The following is a 21,393-nucleotide window of genomic DNA, read 5'->3' on the forward strand; positions in this document are numbered from 1 at the left end:
AATAAATAAACATAAATAAGATACCTATTATTAAACTACAACAACAACAACAACAACAACAACAAAATTATTTGAAACATAAAAAGTAGTATTTGAATATACAGACAATATTTTAACTTGTCTTAAAATGAGCAAAGCAACAACTGAAAACTGTATTTTCCTCAGTCCCATTCAGAAAAGTTTTCAAGCTCTTGACGCCACTGCTTCTCCACCTTCAAAAAGAGAGACAACAAAACAATTAGGACATGCATTGTACGGTATGGACATTTTTTGTGATCGCGTTCTTCTGGGCTACATATCAGGTTAAACAAGCGGCATACTATAGAGTTATCAAAGTCAAAGTCAACTTTATTGTCAATTCTGCCACATGTACAGGACATACAGAGAATTGAAATTGCGTTACTCTCTCAGACCCATGGTGCATACAAGTAACATTAAATACAAACAGTAACATTAAATACAAAGGTAGAATTAAAAAAGAAATATGAATAAATACAAATACACATATAATATATAAAATGAAAAACACAATATACAAGTAAGGGCACATGGTAGAGAGTAGTGAGTAGTATTCTTATGAGTAGTATTCTTATTCACCTGTTCATTTTTCAGTTTAGCAAGGCTCAGAGTTGAGGGTTTGTCTGTGATCATTCTGGTGTGTTGACTCTGAGGAAGCTGTATTGGGGACAGGATGTTTGTTGCCTCAAAGACATTGTTCATGAAGGTGTCTGAATTCTCAGAGAACATCTCTGAACATTGTCTCTTCTCTGGCATAAAGTTTGAGTATTGAAGGTCAGAGTGAATCCTTTTAGAAGACAGTTCTGGTGGATTTTCAAACTCTAAAACAGAGTAAATCATTTTTTTTTTAAATCTCAGCCATCTCTGTGACACTTCAAAGTTAATGACCTTCAATGGACATGAAATAAGGAACAATTACAGTGGTGGCCAAAATTATAAGAACACTAGTATTTTCACCAGCTAAAATGGTTTTAAGTCATTCATTTCTATCTTTTGCTGTAGTGTGTCAATAGGAAATGCCAGTTTACATTTCCAAACATTCATTTTGCCATTAATTGTAATAATCCAGTGAGATTTTTGTTTTGTTTGCACAAGGAGTCTGACAACAGTCGGTGCTCCACACAGAGATCTGATCTCATCATCATCCAGTCTGACTGAAATAACACGAAGAAAACAAACAAGAACAAACTGAGACAGACTAAATCCAGAAGAACTGTGGCAGCCACTCCCAGATGCTTCAAGAATCCTTCCTGCAAAGCCACAGTACTGTTAAAAGTTTTAGACACTTGTGTTAAAAAAAACTGTAAAATGAGGATTCTGTCAAAATAATGTCACAAATAGATTTTCTTCATCAATTTACTTCTATTAACTAAATTAAATCAACATTTGCTGTGACGATCCTTTGCGTTTAAAGCAGATTTTGCCCTAGGTGCACTTGTGCATAGTTTTTGAGGAAGCTTTGCAGGTAGGTTTCTTGAAGCATCTTGGAGATGTTGCCACAGTTCTTCTGGATTTAGTCTGCCTCAGTTTGTCATTCCAGACAGCCTGGATGATGATGAGATCAGATTTCTGTGTGAAGCACTGGCTGTTGTCAGACTCCTTGTGCAAACAAAAATCTCACTGGATTAATACAATTAATGGCTAAATGAATGTTTGGAAATGTAAACTGATATTTCCTACCGACACACTACAGCTAATGATAGAAATAACAGACTTAGAACCTTTTTTTTGTTGGTGAAAATACTAGTGATCTAATAATTTTGGTCACCACTGTATAATGACAATTCCCAGTAGAGAATAAATTGTTGTATGAAAACTATTAAACGTACCTTCCTCCCAGTCGTCAAGACTACTCTGTTCAGAGCTAACAGCCTCCGCCACCTTTTGAGGACATTAAAATCACAAATGTTCAAAGACAAAATCATGAACGCAGAAATTAAATAATCTGAAAGAAGTTTTGCAAAAGCACCTTTGCATTATTACATTTGCGCCTTGCAGCAAAGCGCCCATCCACGATGCTTTGAAGAGACTGCTTCAGTGAGGCATATAACTCGCTGGTGCTCTTGACCTATAAGAAACCCAGTTTTAAAACATCTTATACAACTTTCACAAGTTAGAAAGCATTGTTAAGAAAAAGAAGTGAAATGACACATAAAATAGGGTGTTTTGGGAACCAGTACAAATTATAGCCATATATTATACCTTCATGCTATCAAAACAGGCACTTCGAAACTCTCCACTGCTGCTGCTGGCAATTATACTGTTCATTGAGCTCAACACAATGGGTATAGCAGAATCCAACCTCTGCCTGGCCTGAAGTACACACAGCAAAAACATTTATGGTTCAGTGGTGTTAAAGCAATGACTAATGGCTATAATGTCACTATTGCTCCTTGAAATCAAGGTTTTTGAAAAAAACATTCCAGGATTTTTCATATAGTGGACTACAAATTGCAGTTTCAGTGCAGCTTCAAAGGGCTCTACACAATTCCAGCTGAGGAATAAGGGTCTTTTTCTAAAAAAAAAGAATATATTCCTATACTTTTTAACCACAAATGCTTTTGCACCAGCCCAACTTCAAGCATTACATAATCATTTTGGAAAGGTCATGCATGACATAGGCGGAAGTACCAACCCAGTGTTTACAAAGCGAATGTGCAAAGAAAATCAAATGCCCTTTACAAAAAAAGGTAAAACAACGATGTTGAATGATTTTAAAGTTAAAACATGAGATTACATTTTTTGCCCTACCCTACCTCTTTGAACTAGAGTACACAGGCAAAGAACTAATCACGTGTGATTTTTCCAGCATTATTACATAATTTATGTGCATCGCAGAGCTAGTGCAAGATTACAGCTGCACATTAAATCACATGCAACCTCGTCAGTAGAGCCGGTTCTGTGATTAGTAGTAAATCTCCATCACTTGCATTCAGATGGAGCAGCATTTAATACACAGAGCCATATATTGTTTACAAGCTATGCAATATTGCGTTCATAATCGCAGATGAATCAAATTTGATTATAAACACGATATTGCATAGCTTGTCAGCGAACTACGTCTCTGTGTATTAAATGCCGCTCCATCTGAATGCACGTGATGGAGATTTACTACTAATCACAGAAGTGAAATGCACATGACAATCATATGCAATTTATCGTGCAGCCCTATATGCAAGATGAGCATTTGTGATTAAAAAATATATAATTGTTTTTTTTTTGTTGGAAAAATGACTGATTGTTTCGCTAGATAAGACCCTTATTTCTCAGCTGGGATTGTGTAGAGCCTTTTGAAGCTGCCTTGAAACTACAATTTTGACCTTCAACCCATTGGCCACCATTGAAGTTCACTATATGGAGAAAAATCCTGGAATGTTTTCCTCAAAAACCTTAATTTCTTTGCGACTAAAGAAAGTATTACAACATTTTATAAAACATGGAGGTAAGTAAATGATCAGGAAATTTATATTCTAAAAGTGAACATCTCCTTTAGGTAATCTTCATTTAAAAATAAACGTAACAGATGAATCTTACAGCATGTCTTTGCTGAAATCCTTTCAGCGTGTTTTTCATGGTAGTCTGCAGTGTCGCCCTCACTTGATCTCCATTGTGCCAAAGAACTGCATCCAAGTGTCTCTCGAAAACCTCCTCAATGCCTGACACATTTTAAAGCAGAGTTTCAAAAGATTATGACCCATCTCAAGATGTCTATATGATAGAGAAAGCTGTGACTCACTGATGAAGTCGGAGATCTGGGAGCCGAAGGGGTCAGTGTACTGAGTGAAAATGAAGACAGTCAGAGTCTGTTCTACAGCATGGCTCCATTCGGACTCAAGGTTCTCCTGTTCAGCACTACTACATCTTGTTTCCTGACTGTAGTCAGTCTCAACAGAGAATTCTACATCAGAACATAGAGATCCTGTAAAGAGAAAAGACAGAATTAAATAATATATAGACATGCTGGAAAACTGTCTGGACAACTCTAGCCTCATAGCCAACAGTGATTTGTAGCACAGTGTGCCCTTTATGCTTTGCAGCAAGGCTTCCATCCATAAAATTACAACACAGTGAGGGAATTTGCTCTCTGTAACCTCAATTTCTGCTTATTTAGTTCTGTAATTTACCCTGAATGTTTTGTGCTTCCATACAAGAGACTCTAGAAAGGCCGAGATCAGCCCAGGAGAGTGAAGTAGCCAAACTCTGGAGGAAACTTGTATGTGTTTGTTGCATTAAAGGCAAGCCACATGGAGTGTACACTAACATGTGTAATGAATGTTAAGGATTTGAACAAAATATCTTTTTTGTTTATAAATATGAAACAGCATCAGAATCAGTTAATCATTTTCTTTAACCAAATAGGAGAGGGCAGGTAAGGCCTAAAGAAATCATATGCATGCTTTTAAATTTTAATAACGATGTTTATGTGAACATTACAAAGGATATCCGTATGCATGACAGACGAGTGGGCCGGTTGGAATACTGATCCATACAGGGTGCAAGTGTTGCCATGGTAACCATGCTCATTTCCCCACACAGTCCAGCCTCTATCATGTCAGTGGGAAGCACACAGCTCAGTGTGTCTCCCAATACTGGGTGCATTTGTGGGCAGGCCGGTGGACTCCTTCAAAATAAAATGAGCAAAGACAAACAAAATGCAATTTAGGATGTTAAAACTGAATGACCAATCTGGGGTGTTGATTCTGCTTGCCAGTAAAGTGTTTTATGTAATAAAAATTTGCAGGAACTGACTGTCCGTATGCGGCAGCGTCCATAGCAATGCTGTGATCCATCACTGAAACTTTACTTCCTGTCTCTCCACTACAAAAGAGCAAATAAGGAACATTACACCCAAAATGTTCATAAAAATAAAAAAGAGTGGGTTTAATTAGTAGATGTAACACATCATTACTTGCAGAGAAGAATAAGAGCAACAAAAGCATAAAAAAGTTTTTTATTATTATCATCAACACTACCAATCAAAAGTTCGGGGTCAGTAAGATTGTTAATGCTTTTGAAAAAAGTCACTTATGCCCACTAACAGCAATACTGCTGAATATTATTATACTTTTTTGGACAATATATTTTCAAATATAATTTTAAAATAATTCTAATATGATTATTTGGTTCTCAATAAGCATTTCTCACTGGTATCAATGCTGAAAACAGTTGTGCTGCTTAATATTTGTGACCCTGGACCACAAAACCAGTCTTAAGTAGCAACAGCCAAAAATACACTAAATAAGTCAAAATGATAATTTTTTTCTTTTATGCCAAAAATCATTAGGATATTAATTAAAGATCATGTTCCATGAAGATATTTTGTTAATTTCCAACCGTAAATATATCAAAACATTTTTATTTGATTCATAATATGCATTGCTAAGAACTTCATTAGGACAACTTTAAAGACGTTTTTTTGCACCCTCAGATTCCAAATTTTCAAATAGTTGTATCTCGGCCAAATATTGTATAGCTTTCAGATTATATATATAAATCTATACATAAACATAAGTTTCAAAAATGTACCCCTATGACTGGTTTTGTGGTCCAGGGTCACATTTTATTTTTTAATTTGATAATACATTTTTTCAGCCTTCTTTGATGAACAGAACATCTAAAGAAACAGTATTTATTTGAAATAGCAATCTTTTGTAGCTTTTTAAAATGTCTTTACAATTTAAGGTATTCTTTTGAATATAAGTATTAATTACCCCAAAACTTTTGAATGGTATTGTACATATTTATTTAGACAACCTGAACGTTTGCTTGTGTGTCGTTGAATCTGTCCTAACCTCGAAGATGATTTTTACCTAAAATAGATGAAAAGGCAGAACCAGACCTTCATTTGAGCAGAGAGAATAATAACTTCCCTCACAGTATTGTCACAAATACACACATTTACTTTACTTTAAAACTTTGACATAAACCACCTTAATAATCACCCAATGTTTTGGTTTAGTTTTTGCAATTGCAGGAAATTATTAGTGTTGTTACAATAGAAACTGCACTGAAATATGCACTGCACTGGTCTTACCTGTGCATGAACCAGACTGAGTCTGTGCAGAAATTTGTGGACCTTTGATTGTTCAGCCTCCACTGACTGTCTAGTAGCCTTTTCAACATTTTTAGATTTAGGATAAACAAGTTATAGATAATATGTGAAGACATATGAAATACACTACCATTTTTACAAGTTTTTGAACAGTAAGATTTTTTTGTTGTTTTTTAAAGATGTCTCATCTGCTCACCAAGCCTGCATTTATTTGAACCAAAGTACAGCAGAAACTGTACAATTAAAAAATATTTGTATTACTTAAAATAACTGTTTCCTATTTGAATATATTTTACAAATTGTAATTTATACCTGTGATTTCAAAGCTGAATTTTCAGCATCATCACTTCACATCACAGTCTCATGATCCTTCACAAATCATTCTAATATTCAGATTTGCTGCTCAAAAAAAATCTTATGTTGAAAATAGCTGAGTAGAATAGTTTCAGGTTTACTTTATGAATAGAAAGTCTGAAGTAGAAATCTTGTGTAACAATTATAAATGTCCTTATCACAAGTTTTTTTGCTAATAAATAAAAGTATTAATTTCTATTAATTTCTATAATTATTCCAACCCCCTCCCCCCAAAAAATTATTCTGACTCCAAGCGTTTGAATGGTCTAGTGTGTAATTCATCAAAGAATCCTAAAAAAGTGTACTCAACCGTTTTAAATATTGATGATAATAATAAAAGTTTCTTGTACAGCAAATCAGCACATTACATGTGGCACTGAAAACTGGAGTAATGATGCTGAAAATGTAGCTTTGATCACAGGAATAAATTACATTTTAAAATATGTTCAAATAGAGAGCAGTTATTTTAAATAGTCAAAATAGTTCACAATATAACGTTTTTTTCTGTATTTGGGATAGAATAAATGCAGCAGAGACTTCTTTACAAACATGACAAATCTTACTGTTAAAAACTTTTTTGACTGGTAGTGTAAGCACACAATTAGAAATAAACATAAATGAATTTGGTCAAACACAATTTTCCTGTTAGATTTTCAGTCATGAGACACTCACGTGGAAAGAATAGGTAAAAAACAAAGACCCATAGTTGTCAGTAAACCTCTGAAGCTCTTCCTGATGAATACACTCACAAGGTGGGACCTCTAAACAAAGTCTGTCCACAGCTTCTAAAAAAATGGAAACACAGAAGAAACCACGTGAACCAATTGTGAACATATTCACTATTACAATCAATAGTGTTTAAACTAGTACACCCTCACCTTCCAAAGCACACTTTGAAATTCTGTTACACCAAGCACCAGCAGCAGATACTGTAAATGACAACATTTGTCATGATGAATGAAATACGCACAAAAGAATGAAGTAATTCATTTATCAAGCTTACATGATTAAATACTGACAATTAAATTAGCATTAGTTTACTTTATTCGTGTTTTACCGGTTAAAATCGGGGGAGATCCACACACCGCTCTCATGACAATCATCAGACCTCCTGAACGTTTACACTTACCACACTCCCGGTGAACTAAAGCTAATAAACACCTCAAAACCTGAAGTTAAATAAAGTTTAAAACAGTCTGTTAAGCCGTAATGTAGCTTCCAAATGCAAATACAGTAAACAAAACGCGGAGTAAACCCTGAGTAAATTTTTTAGTAAAACAAACAAACACATTAGGGATTTTAAAAACACAATGCTGAATGTACCTGTCGTAATTTACAGTACATTTCCCCCAAAATACAGCTTCGTCTGAAAGGCCCTCAGAAAAGCGAGCAACCGCAGTTGCGCTGTCCATCCGCTCCACTAGATGGCGGGAAAGCCTGCTGAAAGAAACACTTTAGCCCACTGTCACATGGAAATAGGGAAGCGTATGTGGATTTCTGTTGCTGTTATTTTCGTGGTGAAATATATCAGATCCGTTTAACCTTTACTTGTGCAGGATGAGCGCGCAGCAGATGTTGAAAGTGTTCGTCACCAGACGCATTCCGCAGGAGGGCATGAAAATCTTCCAAAAAGCCGGGATGTACGAAACTTTATTTGATTTTGTATACATGCATTATATGCGAATTTTACGTGTATAAACTGTCTGAGATGCTTTCCCTGAAGTGTTAATGAGATTACGCAGTTTGTGTCAGAACTACGGTTTCCACTGTGTTCATTCACAACATGTGTGACTGTGAATCTCGAGGAACTTTGAAGGCAGATACAGTTTGGCTTCACTCCTACATATAAAGTTTCACTAGTGACCTTGTAGCTTACTGTTAAGTCACAAGCTTTATTGCATGCTTTAATAGTTTACAACAAATGTAGTAGAATAAAGTTTAAAATGCCTTTGTTGTTATCCATTATGTGCAGGTGTAATTTGTCAGTGTGGGACTCTGATGAGCCTGTGCCCAGGGCTGAGCTTCTGAAGGGGGTGGCAGGCGCGCATGGGCTTCTCTGTTTACTCTCAGACAAAATTGATGTTGAGGTCTTGGATGCAGCTGGTAAGGCAAACCGCTAGTTACACTTTAGAAAGACTGCAAGTGAAGATACTTAAAGTTGAAGTCAAAAGTTTACATACACTTTGCATACCAAAATAAGAGGGATCATTCAAAATGCATGTTATTTTTTTATTTAGTACTGACCTGAATAAGATATTTCACATACAATATGTTTAAATATAGGCCACAAGAGAAAATAATAGTTACATTTATAAAAATGACCCCATTCAGCGATTCTTAATACTATGTTGTTACCTAAATTATCCACAGCCGTGTTTTTCTTGTTTAGTGGTAGTCGCTTGTTTGTCCTAAACAGTTAAAGGAACACTCCACTTTTTTGGAAATAGGCTCATTCTCCAACTCCCCCCGAGTTAATACGTTGATTTTTCCCGTTTTTGAAATCCATTCAGCCGTTCTCCTGTTCTGTCGATATCACTTTTAGCATAGCTTAGCATAGATCATTGAATCCTATTAGACCAATAGCATCACGTTAAAAAATGACCAACCAGTTTCGATATTTGTCCTATTTAAAACTTGACTCTTCTGTAGTTATATCGTGTACTAAGACCGGTGGAAATGCAAAGCTGCAAGTTTCTAGGTTGATAAGACTAGGGACTACACTCCCATTCCGGCGTAATAGTCAAGGAAGTTTGCTGCCGTAATAAGGCTGAAGCAGGAGCAGTACCACGCAGCACATGTGCAAATGCTAAACTAGCTGGGAACTCATTTCTGATAATACTCCGCCTGCTTCAGCCTTATTACGGCAGCAAACTTCCTTGACTATTACGCCGGAATGGAAGTGTAGTTCCTAATCTTATCAGCCTAGAAACTCGCAGCTTTGCATTTCCACCGGTCTTAGTACACGATATAACTACAGAAGAGTCAAGTTTTAAATACAACAAATATGGAAAGTCGTTGGTCATTTTTGAACGCGATGCTATTGGTCTAATAGGATTCAATGATCTATGCTAAGCTATGCTAAAAGTGATATCGCCAGAACAGGAGAACGGCTGAATGGATTTCAAAACGGTAAAAATCAACTTATTAACTCGGGGGGAGTTGGAGAATGAGCCTATTTCCAAAAAAAGTGGAGTGTTCCTTTAAACTGCCCACTGTTCTTCAGAAAAATCCTTCAGGTCCCACAAATTTATTGGCTTTTCAGCATTTTTTTTTATTTATTTTGAACTATTTCAATTAAACAAAGAATGAAACCTTTTTAAGAGAATGAATTTGTACATTTTTCTTATTTTGCCTAAATATACTTTTTTTCATTTAGTACTGCACTTTAGAAGCTACAGAAGATACTTACATGTTTTCTAGAAGACAAAATATGTGAAATTTACCCTGATCTTCAGATTCAAAAAGTTTTCACCCCCAGCTCTTTTGCATCGTTTTTCTTTCTGAAGCATCAGTGAGAGTTTGAACCTTTTGTAACAGTTGCATATGAGTCCCTTAGTTGTCCTCAGTGTGAAAAGATGGATCTCAAAATCATACAGTCATTGTTGGAAAGGGTTCGAATACACAGAAATGCGGAAAAACCAAAGAATTTGTGGGACCTGAAGGTTTTTTTTTTTTTTTTTGAAAAACACCGGGCAGTTTAAATGTTCAGGACAAAGAAGGAACTCATGAACAACTATCACTAAACAAAAACCCAGCTGTGGATCATTCAGGTAACAACACAGTATTAAGAATCAAGTGTACGTAAACTTTTGAATGGGGTCATTTTTATAACTTATTTTTTTCTCTTGTGAACTATATGCAAATGTCTTTTATGTGAAATATCTTTTTCAGGTCAGTACTAAATAAAAAAATAACATGCATTTTGTATGATTTGGCGGATTCTGTATGTAAACTTTTGACTGACTGTATTTAGTAATACTAATAACACACATTAAAATATTCTCAGGACCCAACTTGAAAGTGATCAGCACTCTCTCTGTGGGATTTGACCATCTTGCCATCGATGAGATAAAGAAACGGTAAGTTTGTGTTTTGGTAAGCCATTAGATTTGACCCCAGAAAGTGAAAAAATGGACAGTGGATCGATTATGATGGATCGCAGTAAGAATGTTTATACAATTTAAACGCATGTACTATCTTTGCTCGTCCCAGAGGGATAAGAGTAGGCTACACTCCTGATGTTTTGACGGATGCTACTGCCGAGCTGACGGTGGCTTTGCTCTTGGCCACTGCCCGACGTCTTCCCGAGGGTGTAGAGGAAGTGAAAAGGTCAGTCCAACATCTTTTCTAATACACTATGTCATATATCACAGCTTTGTAGGGAATGATTCCAAATGTTCAACAAACTTAAAGTGATAGTCCATCCAAAAATTAAAATTCTGTCATCATTTATACACTTTCTCCCGAGGTAGATATTTTGAAGAATGCTGGTAACTAAATAGTTTTGGTTCCCCTTGACTTCCATTGTTTGAAAGTCAATCTAAACGGAACTGTGTAAACTACAAAACAGTGTTTTACTCGGAATATCTTTCTGTGATCCTTAAAAGAAAAAAAAGACACAAGGGAGTAAATGATAAAAGAATTGTATCTGTTGGTTTGGTTGGACGAGCTGTTTAATGTTCACTAAGCATAATCTGTAAAACAAAGAGTCAATACCCTTGTAATATAAAATAAAATATAGTTTTTTGGCATATTTCCCATCTCTTTCAGTGGTGGCTGGAGTACATGGAAGCCTCTGTGGCTGTGTGGTTATGGTCTTTCGGGCAGTACTGTTGGGGTGATTGGTTTGGGCCGCATAGGTACAGTATAAATTATTCATTTTCTCTCTTTCTACCATAAATCAGCTACCTATGCATCTGCTCCATTATGTACACCATCTGCTCTTTTGATAAAGTGACAAATTCAGTGATAATCATACTGAAAACAAGTCACTTTACACATAAGCAGCTTGTTACCATATGTAGTGTGATCTCTCTGGATAAATAAAGATGTCACCCAATTTATGCTGTTAGAACAACGAGGTGAATACTTTAGACATTATCATTATAGGGCAAATGACATTAGTCTTGAATATTCAGGGCTTCAGACTGACGACAGAAGGTCTGGGAACCTTGGCCGCTTTGAATGTCCAAGGCCCGTCTAAGAAGCCATATTTTGCGCTGCAAACTTTAAATATTTCACATACAAAATCCAGTGTTTAGTTGATCCTGACTTTGAAACTCCTAAAGTGTTTCCACTTTTGTGTGCCGTATACATCAGACGTTCAGCCAACAGTCCTTGGGTGTGACGTCTGAGGCTGAGATTAGAATGACTTTGGCTCTAATAGATTTGTTTTTTGGTGATTTGTAGGTTTGGCCATTGCAAGGCGACTAAAGCCTTTTGGAGTGAAGAGACTGCTGTACACAGGCAGACAACCCAAACCTCAGGCCCAAGAGGTTGATGGGGAATATGGTAAGAAAAGACAAGAAATTGCTTGGTGCAACTCTATATACATTTGAAGTCAAAAGTTTACAGAATCTGCAAAATGTTATTATTTTACCAAAATAAGAGGGATCATACAAAATGCATGTTTTTTATTTTTATTTTGTACTGGCCTGAATTAGAAAATGATAGTTGGATTTATAAAAATTACCCTGTTCAAAAGTTTACACACACAAGGGTCAAACACTATGTATTAAGCATGGGGGTGAAAACTTTTTGAATTAGAAGATCAGGGTAAGTTTTACTTAGTTTGTCTTCTGGAAAACATTTAGTATCTACTGTAGCTTCTGAAGAGCAGTACTAAAAAAAGATATGTAGGCAAAATAAGAAAAACATGTACATCTTCATTCTGCTCAAAAGTTTTCACCCTCCCGCTCTAAATACGTTGTGTTTCTTTCTGAAGCTTCAGTGAGCGTTTCAACCTTCTGTAATAGTTGCATATGAGTCCCTCAGTTGTCCTCAGTGTGAAAAGATGGATCCCAAAATCATGCAGTCATTGTTTTAAAATGCTGAAAACCCCAAAAATTTCTGAGATCTGAAAGATTTTTCTGAAGAACAGCAGACATGCAATTTGATTCCTCCTATTTTGGTAAAATAATTAACATTTTGCAAAATGTTTAAGGAGTATGTAAACCTTTGACCTCAACTGTATGAATACAGATGGAATAAAACTATTTAGAGGTGATATGAAGATTGTATGACAGCCTTTTTTCATCTCCACTCAGTGCCTTTAGACACTCTGGTGGGGGAGAGTGATTTTGTGGTGGTGTCTTGTTCTTTGACTCCTGACACTCAAGGACTTTGTGACAAAACCTTCTTCAGCAAGATGAAGAAAACTTCTATCTTTATCAACACCAGCAGGTAAAACACTAATAAAGGCAGGGCAGCAGTGAAACTGCTGAAAATGTTTGAGTCTTCACTGCTATATTTGACCCAGCCGAATTGCCTTTAGGTATTTCTTAGAGCACAGTTCTTCTGTTGACTGGCTCTTCTCTGCTGTTAACAAAGATTTCTCAAATCAATACTAAACTGAAAAATACTGTATTCTCTTTTTTTTTTCTAGAGGAGCTGTTGTGAATCAAGAGGACTTGTTTGAAGCCCTCAGCAGTGGTCAGATTGCAGCAGCGGGGCTTGATGTTACAACCCCTGAACCTCTGCCCACCAACCACCCACTGCTGACCCTTAAAAACTGTGGTGAGTGGAAAAACAGCTTTTAAGTCTATCTAGTGCTTTTGTACATTGTAAATCCACTTCAATACAGTGTTTCATAAGTTGTTTCATAACTACTTATCCAGTCCTGATGGTTAATGGTAAACAAACTTGGCTCGCTGTCCTCAATGGAGGCTCGAACACGAGGCTCAGAGTTTAAATCCCCTGTTGCAGAACTACCTAGAGCAGGGGTGCCCAAACTCTCTCCTGAGGGCCAATGTTCTGCAGAGTTTAGCTCCAACTTGCCTCAACACACCTGCCTGGAAGTTTCTAGCATGCCTAGTAAGAGATGGATTAGCTGGTTCATGTTTCTAATTGGGGTTGGAGCTAAACTGCAGGACACCGGCCTTCCATGACTGCGTTTGGGCATCTCTGACCTGGAGGGAGAATGAACAGAAATAAAGGAGGATATAGGGATGCTGGAAGAATTGACGCTGAGAAGGTGCAGTGAGTTCTGCTTATTTAGGCTTGTAATGATGATTGACAGGACTAAATGATTAGGGTCTATCCAAGACATTGTTTGTGCCAATGAAAAGCCATGTACTAGCAGAAAAACCTTGTCTAACTCAGTCTTAATTTGTCTTACAGTGGTTCTCCCTCATATCGGCAGTGCCACCTACTCCACACGTGGTATCATGAGTGAACTGACGGCAAACAACTTGCTGGCAGGCCTGACAGGCTCTGAAATGCCCAGTGAGCTGAAACTATAATGCTCTAGAATGTAGATGTCATTATAAGACCGGAAAACCCAGTAGCCTAAATCTAACTTGGAAGGGATAACACATGTATTAGAATCATCTCACATAGATAATCTTGATCATAATTGGAACAAGATGACATATGCTAAACATGCACATTTGTTCTGTGATATTGCACATTAAAAGTCAACACTCAAATATCCTTAAAGGTCCACTGAAGTGCCTTGAAACACGCAGCGTTATTCTATGTGGTGACGTGCTTTTAACTGAAACAAAAACATATCGTCCAGCCCCGCCCACTTATTTTGAATAGCCAATAGCGTTTCACTTATCTCTTTGGGCCAGAGCCGTTAAGCTCGGTAAAGCCGTATTTGTAACTTATGACAGCCACAGACTGATAAATTACCCCACAGATTCAATATGAAACTCATAATCATGCTGAGGCTGTGTAGTTTAATACATGCCGATCGCACATATTAGCCCATATGATCTGCTCCGTGTATTGCGTCTCTGTGTAGGGGGCGGGACAATACGGACTCTAGAGAGCATTTGATTGGACAGAACGTTTGATGCGAAACTGAAGTGCACGGTGATATCATCAAAGTCGTTGATTCATTTTGGCGGAAGTGACGAGACTGTAAGTTTTGAATGCCCACATCTTGTAAATGCGAATTTTGTCATTGTTTTGAAGCACACTAGCTTATAGATAATCTTAAGGATAATATATTCATACTAAAAGCCAAAAAACTTTCATTTTGATTTCAGGGGGACTTTAAACACTCCAAACTAAAGTAGAATAAATGTTATAGGTATTTAATTTGTAACAATAAAGGATTTATTGAAACTCCTGCATTTGGTATCTCTTGGAGAATCACATTATTAAGGTAATAACTGAACAATCTGAATGTCATAGCCATTACATTGAGTTTGTTGAATGTTAAAATGTCCAGAGCACGTTTCATTTATACCCTCGTCATACATTTATAAAGAATAAAAAATGCATAAATGCTAAATAATGGGATTTTAAATTTACATTAAAGCAATGCAAATAATAATAAATCCAATCCAAGTTTAAGTTTGGACAACTTTGCCAATGGGAATAACTAATGAAAGATTTATTGCTTAGACATCATGATCAAGAACATTCTAGTAGACATCTCTTGTTTGCCATAGTTTTCAATTGAGATCGGATGAGAACAAATGCAGTCCATTAAATTGGATCCAGTAAAAAAAAAATTTTTTTAAATAAACTAAATGACACAAAGTTACGCCAGCTCTTCATTATCTGCCGTGGTAAGTGACTCTTTGCAGCATCGTCCAGGTCCTGCGTGCTCATCTTTCAGGGAATGTTTCTATCCATGGTGAAGTTTCATATGCTGTCCAGCTTCTTCAAAACATAAGGTGCTGAAAAACAAAAAGCCATTAACTTCAACCAACATACATCTTTAGAGTGACATTAAGACCATTGCTCAGCTGAATAATATGCTCTCGTCTCTGGCCATAATATACTTTAAAGGTGACCTCTATCATTAATAGCCATTGAGACCCCATTGAATTGAATAGAGAAGCTAAATAGACGATCAACCAACACCTCTACTGTGTCTCAAGAATCTCATTTAAAAAAAACAAGGACGTAATTTCAGTTTTAAAACAATAACACGTGCACATATGATCTAACCTACTACATGCATGATATGCCGCCTAGATACTCACTGACTCGCAGAAGCGCAACATAAATCAAAAAGTTGCGGACAGACGTGATGACATCCTCCCGCATTTTTTTCTTCATCTCCTCCGGGTCCATCTTCGGCCCAAGTCCCTCGATTTTAAACATGTTTAAGCTGGAATCAATGATTATATGAGCCTCAAATAATCGCTCCAAGCCACATTCAATGCAGAAGGCATGCGAAAAGGGAAATACGTCAAGTCGGACCTGCTTCTAGGACCCTTGCTATTAGCCTACTTCATTGTGCCTGATAATAAGTCGGGTTTTGTCTAACTCAACACATGATTAAAAATAATGCGTTTCTTATATAATAACATTTTATGTTTTTCAAATAGCATATGTGCTACAAATTTATAATATATATATTTTGTAAAGGCGTTTAAAATTTCATTTTAGTCAGGCGATATTAAAAACAAGACTTCTTGGCATGGCTCATTGTTTTGATTTTTCTTGCGCGTTTGTTGTGAATCTCTACCTGAGTGTACGCTACCAAACTAATAACTTTATTGATTATTTGTTGATTTTAATGATTTTATACAGACGTTATCACACATATCCTGGTGTTTATTTAGCATCCCGTGTCACTGAATCTTTTTAAAGGCACAAAGATTATAGCTGCATGTAAATTACACACGAAAAGTCCACATTAGTGTATTTAGTGAATCATGGACCACAATGGACTGCTGTCCAGTAACGCTTGTGAGGCACATCTGAAATGGGTTAATGGATTCACTGAGACGTCGCCCATCTGTTTACCGAGTAAACGTAAACGAAATGATGTGAATATTGTGAACGGACACGAAGAGGATGGTCCTAAGGGGTTTCCCTCCAAAGAGAGCTTGAGGAAACGTAAGTATGGCTCTTGGTTTAAGACAGGACTCTACTTGTAGAAAAGGTTCCAGGAATTAACGCAAATCAGATTTTGAACTCGGGTCAAGGACTTCAAGTCTTTGAAAATAATTAAATCATACTAAATGTAAATGATCCCATTACAAATAATACAAAATTAACATATCCTGTCCCCTCTTATACACATTTCTTGCAGAACTGTATCTGTAGACAGACTATTTTGTCAGTCATTGTATCGTTATTCGTTATACAGTACCAGTCAAAAGTTTTTGAATAGTAAGATTTTTGTTTAAAAGAGTTCTCTTCTGCTCACCAAGCCTGCATTTATTTGATCCAAAATACAGCAAAAGCAGGAATATTGTGAAATATTTTTACAGTTTAAAATAACTGCTATCTATACTGCTATATATTTTAAAATGTATTTTTTTCCTGTGATCATAGCTACATTTTCTGGAGCATCATTGCTCCAGTCTTCAGTGTCACCTGGTCCTTCAGAAATTATTCTAATATGCGGATTTGCTGTTTAAGAAACATTTATTATTATTATTATTATTATCATCAAAATTTAAAACAGCAGCTGAATACATCTTTTCAGGATTCTTTGATGATAGGAAGATCTAAAGATCAGATTTTTTCTGAAATAAAAAGCTTTTGTAACATTATAGACTATACCATTAATTTTTGGGGAATGAAATTAGAAATGACTAAATATAAATTAATAATAATAAATCACAATTTTATTTAGCAAGAATGCTTTAAATTGATCAAAAGTGATGATACAATTTTTCAGACATGTGCTGTTCTTTTCATTTATCAAAGAAACCTGAAAAATCGACTCAGCTGTTTTCAACATCATCATCATCATTGTTTTTGAGCAGCAAATCAGCATATTAGCATGATTTCTGAAGGACAGTGACACTGAAGACTGAAATAATGATGCTAAAAATTCAGCTTTGAAAATACATGAATGAATTACATTTTATAATATATTCAAATAGAAAACAGTTATTTAAAATAGCAAAAACAGTTCAAAATTTTTACTATTTTTGCTGTACTTTGGATCAAATAAATGCAGGCTTGGTTGATTAAAAACATAAAAAATCTTACTGTTCAAAAACTTTAGACTGGTAGTGTATATTCATTTTATTTTTGTAGATTTTTAAAACATTTTTAAATATTTAATTTTTTTTATGCGCACTAGAAGCTACACAGAAGCTAAAACAAATGCCTTGTGTGAAACGAATAGTTTGCCCTAAATCCCATTCATAAAATACCTTGCATAATGGATTATTTAGTCATAGATTATTTAAAACTACTAATTTTTTTTGTACTGGAATCTACACTACAACAAATTCCCTGTGTGTGTGTGTGTGTGTGTGTGTGTGTGTGTGTGTGTGTGTGTGTGTGTGTGTGTGTGTGTGTGTGTGTGTGTGTCTGTTAGTGTGTGTGTGTACACTTTGACATAAATCTCATTTTGATCTTCTAATACAATATGCATGAAGCATTTTCAATTATTAACCTAAACCAACATCAATCCGTCGTTCAACAGTTTTAGCTGCCTTGTTTATGGCTACAGTGTTAAACATAAAGATGGATTCTGTTAGGATTTGAGTATTTACTATATTGATAACATTTGTATTAGAACATTTATTTGACTCCTATGAATTACTTCTAGGTGGTTTTGTCTTGATTGATGGCCAGAGAGGTGTGTTTTACTCTGAGAACTGGGAGCCCAGTGGCAGCACTTTATACCTGCCTGTAAATGGCACTTTGTTAGCCAACATCGAAAAATATGATCAGATCAGCTTTGAGCAGGGCTGCTTCTGCATTGGCAATGCATCAGGTGGATTTCAACAGAAAGTCCAAGGTAAGCCTCAGTTTGAATAAGTAGTAGCCTGTTCATCTTTTCTAGTAATTGGGTAATTAAAATGACTAATAAGGGAACCTCTTGTTTTATTATGCAGGTCAAGTGATCCATTGCTGGCGATATAGTGAGCGTGAGCGAAAGCTTTATATTGCACTTTCTTACTTGTTCACAAACTCACAAGTGAGTTTACTATTAAATAACATAAACATATTTCTATGCATTAAGGTATAGCATCTTGCATCTTCTCATCATCATGTCTTTTCCCTTGTTATTCTGTAGGTGTTTCAGGAAGTTGTCAGCACTCTTGATTGTCTCTGAGGATTCTGAGTACACACAGTGCCATCTAAACTAGAGAGCACAGACCAATCCTATTTTATTAGGGTAGCCTAGAAATTTCTCTTCCTTGTCTTTTTTTAAACAGTGTTTTCCATATTGTGTTATCAGTTGAAACATATGTGCCTTTGACACATCAGTGTATTTCTGTTCTGTGCTGTTACAGCGCCTGTCGACTGGCTTTCACAGTGAGTCAACGCTGAAAGATATCAGCCAAGTTTGATATCTAAAAAAGTGTATTTAGTTAATTAATGTCATTATGTTCTATTAAAGGGATGGTTCATTCAAAAATCACCCTCATATCATTCCAAACCCCTTTAGAACACAAATTAAGATATTTTTGATGAAATCCGAGAGCTTTCTGACCCTGAATAAAATCTTGAGTAATTAATAACAGATTTTTCATTATTGGGTGAACTATCCGTTTAATGTGCATACTGATGTGTTTTGCAAGACACTATTGTAAGCAATCCTGCAGCCTCATTTATTATGTGTTAGCCAAAACATGACGTGAAAATACTGTATTTTATATGCCTGTCAAGCTTGTTGCTGATTTTGTGCACTATACTATATTATACTATAAAATGTTTGTACTGCTGCATTGCTGTTGTGTGTGTGTTGAAGCTTTGTTTTTGGTGACTTTTTATATATATTTTTACAATAAAAAGGACTAAAAATTATAAATCTATTCAATCTGGGTTGACATGTTGTGTAGCAAGCTATCCAAGTTTAAATGATTTGTTCACCCAAAATGAAAATGCCTAAAAATGTATTTACACTCAGCCCATCCAAGATGTAAATGACTTTGTTTCTTCATCAGAACAGATTTGGAGAAATTCAGCAATGGATCCTCTGCAGTGAATGGGTACCGTTAGAAAAAAAGTCAAAACAGCGGATAAAAACATCACAATGTTCCACAAGTAATCCACACAACTCCAGTTTTTCATTTAATTTACTATGAAGTGAAAAGCTGTGTGTTTGTAAGAAACAAATTCATCATAAAGACATTTTTAACTTTAAACACTATTGCTTCCAACTAAAATATGTGTCCTCTTTCTATAATATTGCATATTTCTTCTGAATCAGGGGAGAAATATGCACAAATCAAGCACTGTTTACAAGCCAAAACAGTTTTAAACAAATACAGTTGAGGTCAAAAGTTTACATACACCTTGCAGTATCTGCAAAATGTTAAATATTTTACCAAAATAAGAGTATACAAAATGCTAATGTCATTTTTTTTATTTAGTACTGACCTGAATAAGATATTTCACATAAAAGACGTTTACATGTACAACCTTTTTGTGAACCCTTTCTGACAATGACTATGATTTTGAGATCCATCTTTTAACATTGAGGACAACTGAGGGACTCATGCAACTATTACAGAAGATTCAAATGCTCACTAATGCTTCAGAAGTAAACAATGCATTAAGATCAAAGTTAATTTGAATTTATTTTGTCTTCTGGGAAACATGTAAGTATCCTCTGTAGCTTCTGAAGGGCAGTACTAAATGAAAAATACGATATTTAGGCAAACTAAGACAAATTTACACAGCTACATTTTGTTCAAAAGTTTACACCCCTGGCTCTTAATACATCGTTTTTACTTCTGGAGCATTAGTGAGCGTTCAAACCTTCTGTAATAGTTGCAAATGAGCAGCGTTGCCAAGTCTGCGTTATCTATGTAGAATTGGGCTAATTTAACACTGTTATTGCAGGTTGTTTTTTATGTCCCCGGGTTGAAGCTACCTCAATAATATATTTATCCCCTGGAATGCTAATTTTACCAGGGGAACCCTGCCAAAAAAATGTGCATTTTACTCGCGGAAGGCGTTTTTTTTTAACAGCAGACGGCGGTTATGCTGTGATAACCTGGCAACCCTGCATTTTGCAGAGATGGATCTCAAAATCATAGTTATTTATGAAAAGAGTTCAAATACACAAAAATGCTGAAACACCAAAGAATGGAAGGATTTTTCAGAAGAAAAGCGAGCAGTTTAACTGTTCAGGACAAACAAGGGACTCATGAACATGAACAACTATTACTAAAAAAACCCAGCTGTGGATCATTCAGGTAACAACACAGTATTACGAATCAACTTTTGAATGAGGTCATTTTTATAAATTCAACTATTATTTTTTATATTTTATATGATCCCCTCTATTTTGGTAAAATAATTAACATTTCACAGATTCTATTAGGTGAGAGGACAACAGCTGATAGACTTTATTATGGATTATAGACTGGTATTTTGGCCAGATGTGACAGTTTAAAGTTGAAACCCCTAATGATGGATATGTTCCTTACAAACATGCAGCTTTTCACTGCATAAGACAAATTCATGTCATGTTGTGTATTATTGTGATGTTTTTATCAGCTGTTTGGACTCTCATTCACTGTAGACGATCCATTAGTAAGCAAGTGATTTAAAACTAAATTTCTCCAAATCTGTTTCAAAGAAAAAACTAATCTTGGATGGCCTGAGGGTGAGTATATTTTAAGCAAATTTCCATTTTTTGAGAGAGGGTGCTCGCTGCAGAGCCATATGGGAGTAGCTGGAGCTCCAGCTCCCCCTCGCTGGAGGTAATGGGTGGAGATAGACACCTAACCACACCCTAACCCTACCCCTTACCCTATCCCTAAACATAACTCCACCCATTTGTCCACACAGAGGTGGAGCTGGACATCCAGAGAGGTGGAGCTGGAGGCCATTTGGCTCTGCAGTGAGCAGTACTTGTTTTT

At 36.0% G+C, this 21,393-nt stretch overlaps 4 protein-coding genes across 4 annotated transcripts; 2 read left to right on the top strand and 2 right to left on the bottom strand.

The window, feature by feature from the left end:
* Window positions 1-6: 6 nt before the first annotated feature.
* Window positions 7-7,768, bottom strand: top6bl (TOP6B like initiator of meiotic double strand breaks). The gene is made up of 14 exons (XM_073820218.1): window positions 7,748-7,768; window positions 7,303-7,353; window positions 6,053-6,130; window positions 5,773-5,828; window positions 4,751-4,836; window positions 4,462-4,640; window positions 4,143-4,281; window positions 3,755-3,937; window positions 3,553-3,674; window positions 2,221-2,331; window positions 1,988-2,086; window positions 1,848-1,899; window positions 598-839; window positions 7-212 (listed from the first exon to the last, which is right to left on the bottom strand). Exons 1-14 carry the CDS (start codon window positions 7,766-7,768, stop codon window positions 162-164), a joined length of 1,470 nt encoding a protein of 489 aa, XP_073676319.1. The 3' UTR covers window positions 7-161.
* A 126-nt stretch (window positions 7,769-7,894) lies between these two features.
* grhpra (glyoxylate reductase/hydroxypyruvate reductase a) lies at window positions 7,895-14,074 on the top strand. Its single transcript, XM_073820914.1, has 9 exons — window positions 7,895-8,064; window positions 8,397-8,527; window positions 10,431-10,503; window positions 10,637-10,753; window positions 11,195-11,283; window positions 11,834-11,935; window positions 12,691-12,826; window positions 13,029-13,159; window positions 13,763-14,074. The coding sequence occupies exons 1-9, from the start codon at window positions 7,982-7,984 to the stop codon at window positions 13,882-13,884; spliced, it is 984 nt and encodes a 327-aa protein (XP_073677015.1). The 5' UTR covers window positions 7,895-7,981; the 3' UTR covers window positions 13,885-14,074.
* Window positions 14,075-14,684: 610 nt separating this feature from the next.
* tomm5 (translocase of outer mitochondrial membrane 5 homolog (yeast)) lies at window positions 14,685-15,789 on the bottom strand. The gene is made up of 2 exons (XM_073821015.1): window positions 15,586-15,789; window positions 14,685-15,276 (listed from the first exon to the last, which is right to left on the bottom strand). The coding sequence occupies exons 1-2, from the start codon at window positions 15,704-15,706 to the stop codon at window positions 15,242-15,244; spliced, it is 156 nt and encodes a 51-aa protein (XP_073677116.1). The 5' UTR covers window positions 15,707-15,789; the 3' UTR covers window positions 14,685-15,241.
* A 282-nt stretch (window positions 15,790-16,071) lies between these two features.
* On the top strand, window positions 16,072-19,303 carry LOC141288936 (uncharacterized). The gene is made up of 4 exons (XM_073821141.1): window positions 16,072-16,447; window positions 18,123-18,314; window positions 18,412-18,494; window positions 18,594-19,303. Exons 1-4 carry the CDS (start codon window positions 16,264-16,266, stop codon window positions 18,630-18,632), a joined length of 498 nt encoding a protein of 165 aa, XP_073677242.1. The 5' UTR covers window positions 16,072-16,263; the 3' UTR covers window positions 18,633-19,303.
* The last annotated feature ends 2,090 nt before the right edge of the window (window positions 19,304-21,393 follow it).

Source organism: Garra rufa, chromosome 16 (genome assembly GCF_049309525.1).
Source record: "Garra rufa chromosome 16, GarRuf1.0, whole genome shotgun sequence".
In the NCBI taxonomy this organism is placed as follows: Eukaryota; Metazoa; Chordata; class Actinopteri; order Cypriniformes; family Cyprinidae; genus Garra; species Garra rufa.